The following is a 19,121-nucleotide window of genomic DNA, read 5'->3' on the forward strand; positions in this document are numbered from 1 at the left end:
CGCCTGACGGTTTCTGCGCTAAGCCTTGGATCTGTGCTAAAGGTTGGTCGCTTTCTAACTCTGAAAATAGGATTAGTTCCCCTTGCATTATCTATTTGAATGCCCTTAAATTTTACCTTCTTTCATAATTTTAAACTAGTTTTACACTCCTGGATGCTAGGCTGGTTTGTGAACAATTGTCCAGGCCTTCTCAGCGAGCGTCCTTCCTGCTGTGCCAGTTATGTTAACTGCATTTTGCACAATGGGGAGGAAGTGGGTGCGAGTTTGAAAAATCCTGAGGTTAGATGCTCTAGTGAAAATTTTTTGATATTAGTGGAACCAAAAGAAATACAGGTAACCTACCTGTAGCTACTTTTTTTAATGCAAATTTTTTTCCCTGAATAGATTGTTTCCCTTCAGCCACATTCACTTTATATACCCATAAGTCCTCCAGGGTCTCGGCCATGTATATGTGTGTATTAGCAAACTGGAACACAGATTTAGTTGCAGTGAGTGTAAGGCTTTTGAAATCTGAGAGGTAACGAAGCTCAAGCTTGTTGTGGCTGTCCTTTGTTTGCTCTCACCTTTTGCATTTTGGATCTGGTTTGTGATACTCAGATTCAGCAGAGTTGGCTTTGAAAGGGGCGTTAGCTGCTACAGTTACCTAGCTTTCCACTTTTCTATGTATTTGGACCCCTTCACTGGCAGTGGAAAGTAATTCTGGGCGAGATTGAGGTGGGAGGAGTAGGTGCTTAGTGAAAGCAAGGCAGTTGTTGCACGTGACAGCAGGTAGGAGTGAAGTGGGCATATACCATATAAACTTGCACATGCTTCCAACATGGCTTTATTTCTAGAGTGTCCTGGAGCTTTTCTGAGTCCTCGAGCTCTCACTGCATGGATTTTTCCCTAGATGCTGTTCTCAGCCTCATCCTGGCTGCCTGATGTGCAGAGATATGGTGGACGATGGCTTTTGAAAAAGTGTATCTTCAATTTTGCTGCTGCTTGAAAGCTGCACATGCAGTGCATAACTTTTTTTTTATTCATTTGGGTGTAGACTCATAAAGCAACAGGAAAAAATTGCTGAAACTATTTCTACCCTGGTAAGGGAAGGGAAGAGTGTTAAAATGGAAGGTACTCAAATTCTGAATGGAGGAGGCTGTGGAAAGTTAAGTATTTCTGCTCATAAGAGTGTAGCCTTAGAAGACTAAATATCAATAGGGAGAAGGATGGGCTTGCTCTTATCTTGTTTCCTTAAGAGAGACTACTCTGGACTTCCCTTTCTTCCATGCCAGCACAGCAGCGTTTTAAGCTGTACACTGACACTGGTCATTTCCCTGAAGTTTTAACTTGCTCTTCTGTTTTATTCTGCTTTGTTAGTGGAAACATACTAATGGGTTTCAGTCTCTCTTATTTATACAATTACAGGAGAATGTTTTACATCTTGGGAATCCCTGGAAACACATGTTTCAGTTCACATTGAACTTTTTTTTTTCTTTTGAATGCAAATAATGGATTGAAACTTCATTGTTGCCTCTCGGTTGGGAGCCCTTTGGCATCTGTAAGAAGCAGCTATTAATTTAGCCTTTCTGTACTGATCAAACATGTATTTTCATGCTTTATAAGGCTTCCTCAGTCTCGTCCTTTGTCTAATATAATCTACTGCAATTCTACTTGTAGTGATTTTATGCATTTCTTACACATCAACTAAGATCTGCTGCAGAATAGGCATATGTGAATGTGCCACCTCTTCCAGAAAGCAGCACTGACAGGTCATTAAATTTGCTGCTGCTGTCTACACCCCTTAGTTGTTTTGCTGCAAAATGCTTGAAGTGTAGCGGTTTCTTCAGATCAGCATCCCTTTATACCATGTAGCTATCTCGATTACTTAATCATTAATTACCCACAGAGTATTAGGTACTTCCCCAGCAGGTGAAAAAATTAGGTGCACAGAAAATAAACAATCCAGTGTGGCTGCAAAAATTTGAAGGGCTCAAAACATTTCCACTAAAGAATATATGTCCTTCACTTTCTGAACTGGCTCATGCAGCACATCTTGCTTACCTACCCAGCTCCTGCTGGTTGGTTTAGATGAAATGCCAGCAATGACATTTGCTTCAGGTTAACGTCATGTCCCAGAGGTTTCAGTCACACAAGATAGGAGTGATCATTCTGTGGGTTTTTTCTGGCCTTATTAACCTATCCATGATAAGCTTTTAAAGTTTGGGATGGATAAGTGAGTGTACAGTTTAGTTTGCAGACTTGGTCCTGTGCCCACCTTGCTCTCTCACTGTTAGCAGTTCTGTCACATTGTTTACCTCTCTTCCTTAGATTGCAGTTGCCCTGGGGTTTCAGTGGAGCAGAAGGTGCGTTGATCTTGTTTTGCAAACTTCATGTTTTTAAAAAGCTGTGTAAGATTCTTGCTTGCATGATAAAACTTTGGTGGAGAGTAAGTGGAATTTCTCAAGAAGTTGGTAGGAGCTACTCTGAAGGACAGAGTATGGCTGGAGACAATTCTTTTATCTATCTATGTATCTGTCTGTCTCTATTCCCCTGTCAAGATTCATCACCAATTCATTCCACACATTTCTTTCTTTCCCTCTGTTCTACAGCAAGGAATACAGGGCCTTCAAATTACAAGATTAATGAAGAATGCAATAACTAAGGGGTCTGTCTTGTTCTGAAGCCAAGTTTCTCAGCTCAGTCCTTTTAAGGAAGAAGATATAATATCTGTCTGTCCTTGTAGTATCTTTTGCCTCAAGTAACTGCTGAAGTGTGGAAATGGGTTGTAAGGTCATTGGCTTTACTCTGTTTCTATCAAAAGTACTAAGTTTTCAGACTTTGGCTGAATTGGACGCTATGTGGTGTGGTCAGTTCTGGTTCAGCCCAGGAATTTCATCTCAGATAGCCTAGAAAATAGGTTGACTCAAATCTATTCAGTGATGATATATTTCTTCATTTGAAACTTTAGAAAAAGGAAGAATACACTCTGATAGAGTCTGGCTTACAGTAGTAAAGTTCCTAACTTAGAAAGGATAAACTGTTTGGTTATTCTGCTGTACTTTCCCGTGTTCCCTTTTTGTGAAGCTTTCATGCTTTTTCTTTTTTTCCTATTTCTTCCCTTGTATGATTGGAAAATGAATGACTGAGGATCTAAGCTTCACAACCAAGAGCTACTTGATGTGTTCTCCTTGTGCTTAGTCAACATTAATTTAGTTGTTGTAAAATACAAAACTCAAATTGTATTCTGGTTTATGGAGGGAAGCAGTGAGCACTGTTGAAGTGTAAGCCTCCCTGCACTGGTGCACCTGACCCAGTGGTGCACCTGAAGTGAAGTAAGTTTGTGATAGCACAGTAATTGTACTTCATTTGAATTTGACTTCAAGAAGGAGTTTAAGTATTTAGAAATAGCTTTCTGTAGCAATGTTGACTATGGAGATGTCTTTCAGCACTGGTAAAGGGTTGAGTGCTTTTGAAAGATATATCTGTGCCATTAAGAATAGCACCCTGAAGAAGCAGAAGCCTGGCAGTGTTGTTTCAGTGTCACTGTAGTTTCCTTTCTGGACACCTACTGAAAACCCAGGTCCTTCTTCTTTTATTGAATTTAATGCTTAGGTTATGGAGTGCTCAAATCATGGTCTCGATGTTTTGGTCACTCTCATTTCAGGATTCCAAATGTCTTGCAGTCAGCTGTTGGAGAAATAAAACAGCATAGCAAACAGACCTGCAATACCTTTCCAGGGTAAATGTTTTATGTGTATTCTGTAGTTGTGTAAATAGGGCCATTAGGCCAGTAAGTGACATACCCAGTTTCACATGGGAAGTTTATTTTAGATTATGGCTTTCTGCTCCAGTGTATCTCCCACAGTACCATCATCTCTCGAACAATGCCTCCTGGGTATGTTTTTCTGCTTTTGACACTTCTAGCTGCATATAGATATTTTACAGTTTCTGCATCTTTCATCCTTACAGTTCTGTTTTCTTTCAGTCTGCCTTGCATTATTGGGGAGGGTGCTGTCTCCAATACCTGGATGCAGCTCTGCTTTCTGTCCAGTAGCTTTTCTTCCCCCTTTTTTGGGCTACAGCAATGTCAATCCACTTAAACAATCCCTAGAAACACTGTGTAATCAATTACTGAAACACCATGATCACACTGTCACTTCCTCCAACTGGAATACAAATATTTTAGAAAAGTTTAAACCTCTTCCAGACTGGTTAGGTGGGATTATTGTACATGCCTTTAAAACTGTTAAATCAATTACTAGTCAAAAATCATAACCTGTCTAACAGTGATGATCGTGATCCCTTATGCCTCAGACCATGCCACTTTCTCTGTATGGTTGTTCTTCTGAGCCACATGAGGTCTGTAAGTGGGTTTTTTCATCTCCACACAGTAGTTGCTTTCTCAGGCAAACGGTTTATAAATTGACCAGAACTTCACAGAGCAGCCTTTACACATGGGATTATTGTTGCTTGTTTAGGTAATCTGCTAACCCTGTCACAACTGGTGTTAAAGATCTGGGATAATGACTAAATGTTACCGTCTTTCTACTTTCTGATATAATGTGTATATTGTAGAAGTTAGTGCAACACTAAACTATTTTGATCAGATGCCCAAGGCAAAAGTACATGTTCTTTGCCAGGAATATGAAGAGTATTTTGGACACTTTGAGATACATTTACATGTTTGAACATTCATAGCCCTTCTTGGCATCATTTCAGCAACTGAACCTTGATAACTTTAATAGTCTTCTTATACCCAACATATAAGAAACCAAAGCTCTAAAAGTAATGTGATTTGACAAAATAAATGGTAACAAATGATAAAAATTGAGTAACTTGAAAGTAAAAGGCCTTTTTCTGATAATCTGCAGTTTTAATATGACTACTTTTGAGGAGAGCCTGTGAGAGATAAGAAAAAATGAGTAAAATTGTTTCATTTAGGTCATACAGAGTCTTTATGCTTTGCTTACTTTTGCATCACAACAGGTGAGAAGGAAATCAGCCTAAATAGTAAAAAGGCTGGAGTAAATGGTCTAATATGGAAATAGTGTTTCAGCTGAGAATGGGCTAACTATTTCTCAAGTGACAGGAAGACTCATGAGAAGTTTTTGAACTTGACCAGCTTCTGAACCTAATCCAGTGTTACTGAATTACCTGCCTCTCAGCTGCATAATTTAGCAGTGGAACTGGAGAAGTCTTTTTTTAAGACTTTATTCTTCTTTCCAGATGAGAGGCTGAAAAAAACCTGGGTAGTTTCATCACATATGTCCTCTGTGCTTATAGGAAGGGGCTTCTTGCTCATGCTTCAGGTTCAGGATGGCTGAATGTACCAGTAATAATAGAGAGAGCACCATACTCACACAGACCAATGATCCTGAAAAAGTCTTGAGTGCTTATATGCTTCTCTTGTAACAAATATCTAATATCAAGGCTTTGGACTTAAATTGGGGCAGAAATTTCAGTCACTCATCTGGAAGCAGAAATGTTGTTGGAGTAACAAGAAGTTAAAAATGCTTTTCTTAGTTGGTAATGTGATGAATTTTTCATGCTGTGTCTTCAGATTTGGGCACAGATATCAGTCCCAAGAATCAAGTAAGCTTCAATCACCTTTCTGGACATCAGTGTAGAGAAGCATTGAGATGAGCCTTCAAATGAATAAAATACCAGCATAGGTACCACTAGAGGTTTTTCTAGGCTGTCTAATGAGAGGAAGAGGAATTGGTGTTGCAAAGGCTGCTGGAAGAAACCTTTCTGTAAGCAGGTTAATGAAGTGTTCAAATTGTGCCCACAAAAACTTACAAGATAGTGAACTGAAAGACAGCAAATATGGAAGGCTATTAAGTTTATCTGGAAAAACTACTGTTGACCAGAAATTGGGGTTACCAGGTGTTAATTTGTTGGCTATCTCCATTAATTTAGGAGAAATGAGAAGGATCAGACTTGCTCACATTTAAAAAAAATAAAAAATAAAAAAATTCTAATGCCAAGGTGTGAAAATGGGATAAAATGGAAGTGGAATATAAGTGGGGCGTGGGAGTGGGATAAAATAGCATCTATAGTATCCTGTATCATGTGCCAGTGGTACTTTCCCAAATATTGATAGTTGCACTGATTGGGCATACAAGAATTTATGCTCTTCTCTGTGATTTCAGTATTTTATTAGAGAAGTTACTGTCAAAACTGAAATATTAATGTAGGAAGTAGGCCTACTTCCCTTGATTGTGATATGTAAGTAATCTTTTGTGGGGGGTGGGGTACAGAGAAGGGTGTTCAGAAGTGTTTTAAAAGCAAGTGAATTTGTCTTGTGATTACAAACATTATAGTCCCATATAATTGTTTTGTTACTATAATTGTTTTGTTACCAGATTAATCCATGAAGCCAAGGGTTGTTCTCTTTAGGAAAGGAGCCTGCTTGCCTTTGCTGTCTGTTGGTACTCGTCCTCTCCAGGTGGCAACTGCCTGCTGGAGGAGGGCTTTCTTTTACTCCATCTCTGTTCTTGTTATGCTGTAGTTAGAGATGCCTAACCTTTTACAGCTCTGTTCCTGGATAAAGAGTAAAACTGCACTGTTCCAGTAATACGTATATACAAGTATTGCAAATAGGGTTATGACTCAGCCTTTCCCCAGAGACTTAGTGGTGGAGCGAAGGCGGGGGGGCGGGGGGAACAAAACAGAGTCACGGACCAAAAGTGCTTAGAATTTCCCATCCTTAAATCAGGCATCCTTGTAATTAAACAGAGTTGAAAGATGAATCAACATACAAAAATGCAGAGCTGCTCGTGATTGTTGGAGGTATAGGGGGAATGGCAGGAATAGTACAGGGACTGCAGTAATCTTTTGGAGATATACCAGGCTCAGCATTAACAGACAGAGATCCAGTGCCAGAGACATCAAGCTTTCTAGAACAGAATAGATGCCAAAAGCTCTGTTTGGGTTAGAGGGTACTGAAGGGAGAGCCTTAGGGGTAATGGATCCTTGCCCAGTGAGCATAACCCCTGTCCCCACTGTAACCTTGATGTTGGAGAGATACTTTTAAATTTCTGAAATCTTATAATATCACACAAGCTTTTGGGGGTTTGAACTTTGCTTGCAGTAGACAGTGGATTTTGCTAATGCTCTTGGAGAAGGAATACTATTTATCTCCTTGTTTAGTGTTAAAGGGAGCAGACATACTTAATGGAAGACATAAAAGGCAGGAAACAAATCTGAATGTGTGATAATGTCTGACCTCATTCTGTAGTTCATGTGAGGCTGGACCTAATCAACTGCTACTCAGCTGCAAGCTGGGAGAGAGTTACTGGAGGCTGGAAGATTCTTCTAGGAATCAATATGCTAACGCTATCGAAGAAGATATATTAGACAGGAGCACTTCCATTATTTGGTTCTGTGTTGATGAGGTTTGGTGCGAGGTGGCTGACTGTGTCTTATTTGTTCCCAATTCTGTCATCTGTTGCTTGTGTAATTTGGTTGGAGGTGTTGCTGTATTGATTTCTGTGAAGTGGGTACACAAACAGGAGTGAAATGCCTAAACATGTTTCATGTCAGCCACTAAATAACCATCAACTTGGACTCCTAGATAAAGCCAGTCTGGAACAAAGCATTTTTGTGTGATATGCCAAAAAAAAGAATTCCATCTTTTTCAATGACCCAGTCTCCTGAACTTCATCCAGCTCCACCCTCAAAATAAAATAAAAAAAAGACAGACCAGGAACTTTAATGCCTTCTGAAGACATACATATGTCAGTTCAAGACTATTTAATAAAGTCTTTTGAAGTCTTCATTCTTAACTTACCTCATGGCATTGTGTCAGCAAGCAACACCGTGGAGTCTGAATAACAGGCAAATACTCCAGAGTAATTTAGTTCTTAGGAGTCATGTCTGGGAGGGGGTACACTTACCTCCATGGAGGTACTGAATTTAAAGCATTGTCCGGTGTGAGACGCCAAGTACCTATCCAGCCTTGACTGCACTTGAGTGAAAGCTTTCCTGCCAGTTTTTCTCTTCTGCTTTCAAGACCATGCGTACAACCTCCTGTTCCCCAGCAGTTTTGGCCCGCCTTCTAGCCGGAATACCTCTATGAAAGACCTTCCTGCTAGAAATCCTTCTGTAGGCAGCAAAGCAAAGTTGAGCAGTGACAAATACTATCAAGCAGAGCTAGTTTAACTGGTCAGGCACATTTTTTTGCTGCTGTACCAGGCTTTAATTGTCTGAAAATACCAAATCGTAAGCAGTGCAGAGGATTGGGGTAAGAGATGTCTGGCTCCAGTGTTTCCAGGGTATAGCCCTGGAACTACTTTTAAAGAGCAAATACTAAATTCAGCTGGAAAGCACGAGTCAGCTGGAAGGGAATCTAGTGATGAAGGTAAAAGACTATTCTGGTTTCCACTTTTTTGCTGAAAAATAATCTTGTGGTTCTAAGTTCTAAAGAGAATATCATTGAGTCAGTTGCACACATTTTCCATCGATTGGTTGGTAGAAAAAAATTGACTCAGTGTTGGTATGTGCCTCCTTAAAAAGCAAGTATGTTATAAAATAAGTGTACATAGTTCTATGTATAGCATCATGATGTTTTTTCTAGCAATTTACCTATTCATCAAGTGTAAATAGATGGCTGTTCACTTGAGCTGGTGCTTTAGGAATCAGTGAGTAAACTCTCTGTGGAATAAAAACCCAGGCAGTTTGCAAACAGCCTGAGCTTCCAGCTACTGGCTGAACTGAAGAATCTTAAATGTGAACTGCACTGCGAAAACATTTTTGCCAGTGAAATGTGTGTTGTCCTGGTGGGAAGAAGGGTTCTGAGAAATTGCTTCTTGGCAGTTCAGAGAGTGTAGGTGTCCGGTCCCCACACAGTTTGCCAGAGATGACTGCAAAGCTCTGCCTGCTGTGAAATAGATTTTGCTGTTTAGGTATTTGAAAACTCTTAGGTGTTTTATGCTGTAACACCAAATGTTCCACATAACCTGTCACATGCCTGTATATCAAAATACAGAAAACTAAATCTTGCGCTTTAAATGTATATACTGTATATACCAAAGCACTAGGAAGTGCTGCCAAGTTCAGGAGGATCGAGGAAAGATGCAGAAGGCAAGTTGGAGGCTTAAATGTCAGCATTCATATGTTGTTTTATGTTGTCTTACTGCAGGTGTTTGAAAACAATACCTGAAGTTATAGAAAACAAAAAATTAAAATCATATTCTGTGGAAATGTGGCTGTGGGTATGTTTCCACTAAAACCAGTTGAATGTTTTGAGGTTAGAAGAGCTGGTGTCAGTTAAGGAGAAAAATGAATTTGTGGTGAAAGACTTGGAGTCAGGAGGATGAGGCTTGTTCCTGGCTCTGTAATGCATTTCCCATGTGACTGAAAGTCACAAAATCCTTGTGTTGCAGTTTCCTATTCTTAGTGTGGGGATAGTAGCCTTTTTAGAGGCACAGTAACATCTTTACGATTAATTAAGCGTTAATACCTTACACCCAAGTTTGCTGATGGAAATTCTGGTGCTGTGATCTGAAAACAGTTGCCAATTTCAGCATGGCCTTTTAGGTGTCCTGAGGAGCTTGCTTAATTTTAGTTGCTTTGAGAAGCATGGTAAAAAAAAAAAAAAAAAAAAAGACCAAAAATAACACCAAAACAACCACCAACACAACAAACAAACAAAAACATTCCACCAGAAAAGCCTGGGGGGTGTCTTTGGGCATGCACACATTCCTCCCAACATTACAGTGACCTTGACTGTATAAATGATAATGTCTTTTAAGGTGGGTTTGAGGTGCTAGTTCAGCCTCAACTCCTTTTTGATCTACTTAAGAACATTTAAGGACCCAAACATGCTTGTAAATGAGTTTGTTTACAATTCAACTATATTGCTCTCTTTCTGTGCTAGATCTATTTCCTTGGTGCTTTAAAGGATTTTATTGTACAGTACAGTTGTCACTGAGGATAGGAAATGTCAGTTGGAGTAGAAATTGATACCAATAAAATTATTGCATTCATGTAGATTTACTTGAGTGCCATCTCCTATTTTTGACTTGTCACTTAATTTGGACCGGTCCTCACCTGTGTAGGTGGGTTACCACCAGCACATACTCATTACAGCTGTCATCTTGGATTTCCTTGGTGGGGCTGTTATTGGAGGGAGGTAAGTGTCTCCTGCAAAAGAGGAGCAAGAGGAGAGAATTATTAGTCCTCTTTTCTTTTCACCCTTTCTTTTCCTTTTCCCTCCTGACTCCACCTTTCACTTTCTGTGTGCCTGTCATGTCATGCACTGTTTGGGATAAAAAATAAGATTATTTTAATGGTGTGTGTGTGCTGGTTTGTCTAGACTAGATGCTTGTGGAGGTAGCACTAAATTCTGTGATCAAGCAGGCCTAATGTTTCAACTTTATGCTCTGTTTCTGTATCCTTACAATCTATTTGACATGAAATACTTACAGGCATAGGAAGCTAGGTTTTCCATCTGCCAAATCAGATTGAACTTGCTATAGCCATACTTACCTATTTAATAAGAAAGGTTGCATTTCTTCAGGTCTGTAAAGCATTTAAAGGTCATTGAACTAAAGACCATATAAACGCAGCTGTTGCCAAGATTAATTAACTTGTGCTGCAGGAACAATGACTCCATTTAGGACCACTGCAACTGAGATTTTTGTTACAAATTTTGAATCACAGAGCATATTTGTATGGGGTGGGGAAAGATTCAGAGGTTCGTGAGGGAGGCATGGAGTTTTCTCCCAACTTTGTTTCTTAATTTTTTTTGCCTCTCTGCTTGCAGATTCTCACAAACACAAAGATAAACACAAAGACCGAGAACACCGGCACAAAGAGCACAAGAAGGACAAGGAAAAAGACCGGGAAAAGTCCAAGCACAGTAATAGGTGAGGAAAAAATCGATGAAGTGCTCATAGGCTAAAACACCTTTTCACATGCAGTCTTACAAGAATTACTCTGATAATATTTGAGGATGGAATTACTACATTTTGAGTGCGGCTTATATGAGTGTAGGTGCTTCAAGCCTAACTTCTGTAATTGCATGCATTTCCGTATGGGTAGCTGAAGTAGTGTATCTTGCAAATGTGAGCTAATACTAATGTGTAAGAGATTATTGTAGCTTAGTGTTATTAAAGGCATTAAAAACTAGTTTAACCCCACCTTCATGAAGATTGATCATTTTTTTTCGTAATTTTTTATGTGCGTGGCTCCAATTGTTTGTCAGAAATGTGGAGCACTCTGAGTGTTGGTATAAACCTCCCTGTTTTAGCATAGGTGAACCTAATGTGACTACTAAGCCTCCTAATAATTAGAAGTCTCTGGGAAGGTGGTCCCCCAGAATGATGATGATGTCCTTGGCCTGCTACTAGAACAGCTGAGTATCTCAACACTGTGGGGCAGTATAATGAACTTCTGCTGGTTTAGATGATGAATTTGACAGGATTGCATGCTGTTTTGTTTGATGTGATTGAGCCACTACGTTGTCAGTATATGAGAAAGGTGTTTCATGCCAGTCACCTGCCATATCATCCACACTGAACATAAACACTTACTTAGTCTGTGATGACCTATAGCTCTTGAGGTGGTGGTGAATTCCACGGTCCAGCTAATAGCCTGGCCTAGTCTGTGAACTGCAAAAACCAGATATGCAGGTCTGTCTGTGGTGATTTGGTGTGATGGAGCACAGGGCGAGTACGTCACACACAGGATGTTACTCAGGAAGGCATTCCTAGTTGTAACTCCTGACATGCAAGTGCCATGGAGCCTACATTGACAATGAAACTTGCAGAAAACAGTCCCCGGAGGGTAAGTTTCTGTTGTGACACTTGGTGAATGGCAGATAGTGTTTACGCTATGGCCAAGCAAGTGTTATTAACTAATTGCTGTGCAAGTGTGATAACCTAAAAATGAATTAAAGAAGCTTGTGTTAACAATGATTTCTATTAAAAAAGCAGCATAGAAATAAGGAGAGGGTCTGTGCTGAGCAGTAGGTTTGTTTTATTGGGGTCGCACTTTATTTGAGCTTTCTGTGACCTTTTGAGAAGTTATACAGCCTTACTGTTCCATAATATATTTTTTGTTTTGTTTTGAAAGTAAATGGTTGACAGGGGGGAAAAAAAAATCTAGGCCAAATAACTTGCAGCATTTACTGGCTTCCACAAGAAAGCTTAAGTGCCTTGGACACATTGTTTGCACTCTTCATTGCTCATGTATCTATATTGCGTTGATTTTCTGATCTTCAAGCATGCACCCCAAAATTGACAGTTTCACATTTCCACATATTCAGTGCTTTGCTTGAAAAAACACATTGTCCTTCAATCTTATCAAAGTACATCCTTCTGTAAGGAGCAATGTAAGCACTATCTTTAAATTTCCAGAATTCATTAATGATTTGGCCTTATTTGTGTAGGAGTTGGAAATGGTCAGTGCATTTTTAACTGGAAGAACTAGTTATGGCTTGTGACTTGAAGCTGCACACTACTGATTGTGTAAACAATAAATACCAAAACAGTGGAAAGGAGATAAGGATGGCTATTATGTTTTTTGAGGTGTAGCTCACGAGATGATACGTATTCATGCTTGTATGATATGATACATAATCAGTCTTGAAGTAATTGCTTTCTCCCTACAGTGTTGCCTTGAAATCCCTATGAGAAAGACGTTATTTTACAAGGCACTGTGTCTAAAGCTTCTAGTCACTCCCATTTATCTAGTAAGTGTTCATTTGTGCTGTGAGCATGATATACTGCATCTTTGAGTCCTGTAATAGGGTACACCTGTGTGGATGGCATGACTGAGTGCATGCATATGCAAGGCTTTTGCTCAAGGTGTATTTTGGGGAGAGATTACATAATACTGCTTTGCTCCTCAGGCCCACACACGAGGTGGGACTTCACTTCCCTAGGCTAAGTGCACAGCTTGTGAAAGTTTTCTGTAGTGTGTTTTCTGCCTTTCAAAACTGTCACCTTAAATGAATGTATTCTAGTGCTGAATCATGCGGTCTGGTCTGGAAAGGTGGTACTCAGGGAAGATAATGTACGCAGACACGTGTGTGGTGCTTTGGTTGGATTGTTCCTTCAGGAGTGCTCCAAAATCTTCACTGCCCCGTTCATGCTCAGTCACGCACAGGGTATATGGCTGCTTGCTGTGTAAAGCCAGCTGACTTCTAAGACAACTTTTTAGAAATAACTAACCTCATAATTGAAATGTAAGCATTTCTTCCCCACATCCTTTAATTCAGCTGTCATCCATGCAATTCTATAAATGTAAGTTGTGTCTGTGATGATTAGGTTTTGGTAACTATTGTCTTGTGAAGGAGGTAACTGAGCAATTCACAACATGGGAGTGGAGGTGGAGGAAGATTTGTTGTGACCAGGGAATTGCTTAAAAGGGAGCTGCTGGAAGGACTTGAATTGAGCATGTGCTTGTGGCCAGGAGTCTGCCAAGTGTTCCCATGGAGGGTGTGAATCCAAGGATGGCAGAGGCCAGACTGGTGAGTTTCGGGACAGGATGGGGAAGGGCTGAGGCAAGATGAGTTTCAGTTAGGGCTCTACTACTACCGTCACTGTACCAAAACCCTTTCTTGGACAGAGCCAAGATGAACAGAGAAGTCTGAATTTTAGTATGGCCTGCATGACTGTCCAGTGTCCATCACTGTTGTATTGCTAAGCAGATGGGTTGCACTGGGAATGGGGGATTGTCCTCTTTCAGAAGGACTCTTAGCTGTGACATAACAAGATCAAAAGCAAAATTGTTCTTGAGAGAAGATTGTGGTTGCCTATGCTTCATTAATTTTTACTATCTTGGCTTAGCCCTTTGTAAGAGAGCCATTCAAAGGGCTGGTTCTAGGTCCAGTTTATTTTGATACTTGGTTGTAATGGTCATTACTGCTGAAAAAGATTCCTCGTGCAGATGCAAATGGTGGTAGTACATCGTCGACTGTGCTTATTGAACAGGGATATGCTTAGGCAAGGGGTTTTCTTGACACTGAGCTGGTAAATGCCCATCTTCCCCAGCATCAACCAGTTGTGCCTGCAAGCTAACAAAGTTGTGCATTTTTAGTTTTTTAGCAAATGGGTTCAAAACCCCCGTAAACTCTTGGTTTGGAAGATTTTTCAGACTGCTTAGAAAATTCTGTTTCCAAGTTTTTCAAGTGTGCAGCTAGGAGAGTTTTTCTCGGTGACACGCTTTGCGTCAGTTTTGGCAACAAAAGTACGTACTGATGGATCTGTTCTCATGATGCTGTCTACATAGCATGATTTTCTTTCAAAAAGCAGTTACTTTTTCACACATTGTTCACATGGCACCTTCACCCTGAAGGGCCACATTAAGGGTGTTTATTTTTTGGATAATATATGCTAGGTAGCATACTACTGACAGCAACTGGTTATCAATGCTTGTCTTTGGTTTTAGTTTAAAAAAAAAAAAAAAAAAACACACAAAAAAAAACCCTCTAAGTTCAACAGCTCTTTAAAGCCCTTTGCAGTGAGGTAAGCAGATATGTGGTACAAGAGATTTTCATGGTTGCTCACCATCTCACTACAACTTATTGTAAAGCCTTTACTGGGTCAAAGGTCTTGTTTCTATAAAGAAAGGTGACAAAGTGCCCTTCCCAAAACCCAGCCCTGCAGCAGTGCCACCACATTACTGTCCCTCCACTGTGACTGTCCAGCACTTCCCGACTGCAGCAAAAACGTCAGCTGAATCCATCTGTGGGGGACCGCAGCAGACCTCTGAGAACCTCTGCCCTGCTGAGAATTGACAGCCATTTTGACAGGATATTTCTTCACAGAAGAATTTTGAAGGAAAAAAACCTGCCTGTCTGTACTGACATTTCTCTTTTTCCAATGAAAAACACGTGAAAAATAGCCATTACTCCATTAGAAATGAAACAAAAAATTTCCAAGGTAACAAGAATGTGGGATTTTCCAATGTTTTTTTCCTGTATGGGGAATTTTTAAAGCACTTACTAAAAGCCTGTCACCTGTGCTAAAATTGAAAATTAATCCTTTAGAAAATATTGTCTTAGATTAATGGAATTGCATGTAAATCTTCAGAAAATCCATTCTGTATTTCAGAAAAGCTGCTGTGTCACTGCAAAAGACATGCTGTATCTTGATAATTCTCGGAGGTTGAACGGTGCTTTAGTAGAAATTCAAGCCATTGTTGTCAGTGAAACTTGGGCTTGTACTTCTATAGCATCTTACATGGCGTGTGTGAAGGGTCCCCTCATTGCATTCTGAGAAGTACAGCACTGCATCGGACATTGTACACAGTTAAGAGCATTGTCTGGTTGTGTTTGAAGCAGGTCATTTTTATGTCTGTCTCTAATAATTTGACAATTTCATTTCCTGTCCTGTACTTAAAAAAGGCTTTTAAAATAAAACCTGCATCAGGAAGACAGAACAACTCCAATGCAGGAGAATAAGTGTTTCCTGTATCCAGACTTTGAAGGATCTAAACTGCCAAGATAAGTCTCAGAAACACCTAAAATAGATAATTTTGATTTCATATGGCAGAAGTGTGTGGAGTGGTATGTGGAACTTCTTAATTTTGCTTCTTGCTTTCCTCCTCTCCCACTCACAAGATGACACTCCTGTATCTTAACCACTCATTTACAGCTGTAGTAAACTGGGAGAGAACATTTGTGTGCCTCAGATCTTCTCCGTCACCCCTCAAGGAAAGAAAATGCAAAGCCCACTTAAGAAAAATCCATATCAAAGAATAAATCCACATTGCTATCAAGCAATCTCTATCAAGAAAAGTGTTTTCTTCTGCTCCTTTTCTCAGCCCTGTACTTCCTGATCCCCAAATGAAAATCTAATATATACCCATTAAATATAAATGTCAGCGGTTAAAAAAATAAAATGAAATAAATCTGATATGGCAGGTTTCTGATCTGTGGGAGACAAGCATTTCAAACAAGTAGACCCTGTAAAATAATGAAATAATGGGTCCTTTGAAGCCAGGACTTGTTAGAGGTTGGTTTAGAAGTGATCGCAGTAACACGTGGCTTTCTGCCAGGTGTCTTGGGCTTTTTGCATGGAGTGTGGGCTGCCAGCAGACTGAAGAGTGCAGAAATGGCTGTGACAGGGAATGGGAGTAAAGACGCTGCTCTTGCAGCACTGATCTGTATTGTCAGTGTGACAAGCATCTGAGCTACAGGAAGAAAAATCTTCTGTCAGATTGCATATTTACTTCATTTACTAAATCTCTTGTGATCACAGCTTGAAATGAACAGAAGTGTGGAACACATAAAGGGTTTATAGACCTGATCTACACTGGCAATTTCTAAGTTTTATAGTTTTGCTAGGAAAAACACAGATTCTAGGTGTTTGCTAGTTGTGAATGAAGATAAATTTCAGTTCAGACTTCTTGCACACCTCTGGTTTATTATGTGATCCCAGACTGCTAAGAATTTGTGTGCATTGGGGTCAGGAAGAGGCAGGGATATCTGACGTAGGGGAAAAAGCAATTATAAAAAAATTTCAGCAGCCCCTGTTCTTTAGCATAGGTGGTTTTGTTTTTATTCCCTGTTTGAGTGCACAGTTCACCTTGATCAGTTTTCTAATGTGACACTGCCTTCCAGTAGTAAAAATTTTTGCTTCTCATTTAGTAGTATACCTAATTCTTGCACATCCCTAGAAAATGCCTGCTAAGCCTGATCCTAGTCTCAATGTGTGAATATTGTTCTACTTTTTAGTATTTTTGTCAGCTGTTGATTAGTCTAGCTTTTTATCTCGTGCCTCTTGCTAAAGGCTTGATCTATTATCTGTGAAAACTGGTGAAAAGACTCCTTTCAACTCTGGGAAAAGCGGTTTCAGGGTTTTGGTTTGGGTTTTTTTTGTGTTTTTTGGGTGATTTTTTTTTTTTTTTTTTTTTTAATTGTATTGCTGAAATCCCTGCAGAACCATTGGGGCTCACGTGTTCATTCCCTGTATTACCATATGATAACCCTCTAACAGTGAACATAAAATACTGCAAGCCAGGTGAAAACTTGTCCTTCACTGGTGTGCCTTCTGCTTCTGAAATGCTCCCTGCACAGTCAGCCATTCCTTGGTATGCATTAATCTGAAGCTGATCACAGTTTTCCATTACTATTGTATTACGTCAGACAAGACATGGGCTGCGTAACCTATGCTCTGTCCCTATTGTGTTTTCACATTTCACTAAAATCACAGCTCCCTGTTATTTTACGCTTCAGTTGCATTGTAGCAGCTTCTGAGTAGGCAAGCAAAGCTCTGCTTGCAGCAGGCTCTGGTTCTTGCTAGTAGCAGATTCCCAGTCACGACCTAATTACAACTGAGAATATGAGAGAGAGGAAATAAGAGACACTCTAGATAAAGCATCCTTCCCAGCTTGTGATTTTGAAGCTGGAATGGAAAGGGCCTGGGAAGGGATTATTAACATACATAAATGGCACCTGAAGAATGCGGTGTTAAATTACTGCAAAGCTGTTGTAGTTTGAAGAAGGAAGCTGTGATCTGCACATCTGCCATTCTTTGGAAACACTTTCCACTTGTGATTTTCCCATGTGATTGTAGCCTGAGCAGCTGCTGCCAGGTGCCTGTTCTCCCTTCCGCTCCCGCTCCTCCCTCCTGTCCTCCTGCAGGCATCCTCCCTGGGAAATAACAGCCATGCTCTCAAGAGATGGCTGCTTCTGTTGCATTTACTGCTTCAAGCCAGAGCTCTCCAAGGCCTTGTTCGCACTTGGACTCTAAATGAAAGACAGTAAGCAAGCTAGCAAAAAGGTTGTAGTGCTTCAGGAGATGCATTTCTACTCGTCTGGCCTTTGTCTGAACTAAGCCAGTACCATGATATCTCTAGATGATGTAATCCTTGGTTCTACATGTATTAGTATGGTGTCCTACTGTACTTTGTTACCTTTTTAAAAAAACAAACAAAGCAAAAAAAAAAAAAAAAACCACACCAAAATCAAACCACAAAAACAAACAACCCAAACCCAAAACAGTGCAGGTGTAAAACTCTTGAGTGCCATTGCAGTAGTTCAACTCTAAGGGACTGAGTGAAAAGGAAGATCTTATTTTGCTGGCAAAGCTGGGTGTTTCTAAAACAGATTGTGAGCAACTGTTTTATGATCCAATTGTCCTCTTTTCAGGCTAACTTGCACTGAAGCTTCCCTCTACCTTAGAGGGGATTTTGCTGTCTTACTTCAGTGGCTTCAAGCTGGCTTGTTGGCAGAGTGGTCTGTGCAGGAAAGGTAGTGAAGGATCCAGAGTGCCCTGAGAAAGGATTTCAGAATAAAATTATCTGGGTGCATGAGGTCTTGAGACCTTTTTCATTGGTTGTGTTTGGTTTCTTTAAAGAATTAAAGTGATTTTTTTTTTTCAGTTTTGAATTGGCCAGGAAGAGAGACTTCTGATCTTTAAATTGTTCCCAGTCCCTTTGGGGTTGTCTGGAAATAGCTTTCTGATAGAAGGCTGAAACTCCTTCTTCAGAGTAAGGATGGCATCCTGTTGCCTTCTCTTTTCTTTTGAGATTACTGTTGTAGTTAAATTGTGTTCCCCTGGAGGATCACATAAGTATCTTAGCCAAATGAAAGACCAAAGCAGCTCAGTGTGCTGACTGAAGTTAGTATAAGAGCAACTTGCTTTGCTTTTGGAGGAAAAAAAAAAATGTGCTCTTCTCAGGATTGTTGCTTGAGGTCTTTGTCATCAGCATGTTTCTAAATGAGCTTTTCTGGGAGATGCAGATTTGGGGCCCTCTTAGGGAAGAGGGCCACATGCCTTCATCGTTGAACACGTCAGGAAATTTTGGGCAGAGTTATTGGAAGTCAGACCTGTGGTCTGGTGTCTAGAAACATATAGGGCTGACAAGCAGTCTACTTACAAATGAGGGAAAGAAATTTATTCTCTTTTTTTTACATTGGAGCAAGTAGCACATGAAATCAGATTTTTATCTGGGGAATTTCTTCTAGTCACGTACCAGGAGCATCAGCAAGCAGGACCTCAGGGTCTAGCCACCAATACTGTTGTTTTGAAAATGAAGCTGCAGAGTGAAACTGGAGACAAGAGTTTCCTTGGGTTATCTGAGCCCACGTTGCTCTGTGCAGAGCAAAGGCGAAGGATAGTCATATGATTAAAAAATAAAAATTGAAGAAACAACTACTGAGTCAGGAATCCAGACTTCTTGATTCT

The 19,121-nt window shown here is 40.1% G+C and overlaps 1 protein-coding gene across 1 annotated transcript in view; it reads left to right on the plus strand.

The window, feature by feature from the left end:
• Positions 1–19,121, plus strand: part of TOP1 (DNA topoisomerase I) — a 68,718-nt gene that overhangs the window by 19,651 nt on the left and 29,946 nt on the right. The window contains exon 3 of the mRNA XM_033003580.2: positions 10,748–10,850. Coding sequence (XP_032859471.2) covers positions 10,748–10,850 — 103 coding nt within the window. The remainder of the gene's footprint in view (positions 1–10,747; positions 10,851–19,121) is intronic.

The sequence above is a fragment of the Tyto alba genome, unplaced genomic scaffold, assembly GCF_018691265.1.
Source record: "Tyto alba isolate M040663 unplaced genomic scaffold, T.alba_DEE_v4.0 Super-Scaffold_33, whole genome shotgun sequence".
Lineage (NCBI taxonomy): Eukaryota > Metazoa > Chordata > Aves > Strigiformes > Tytonidae > Tyto > Tyto alba.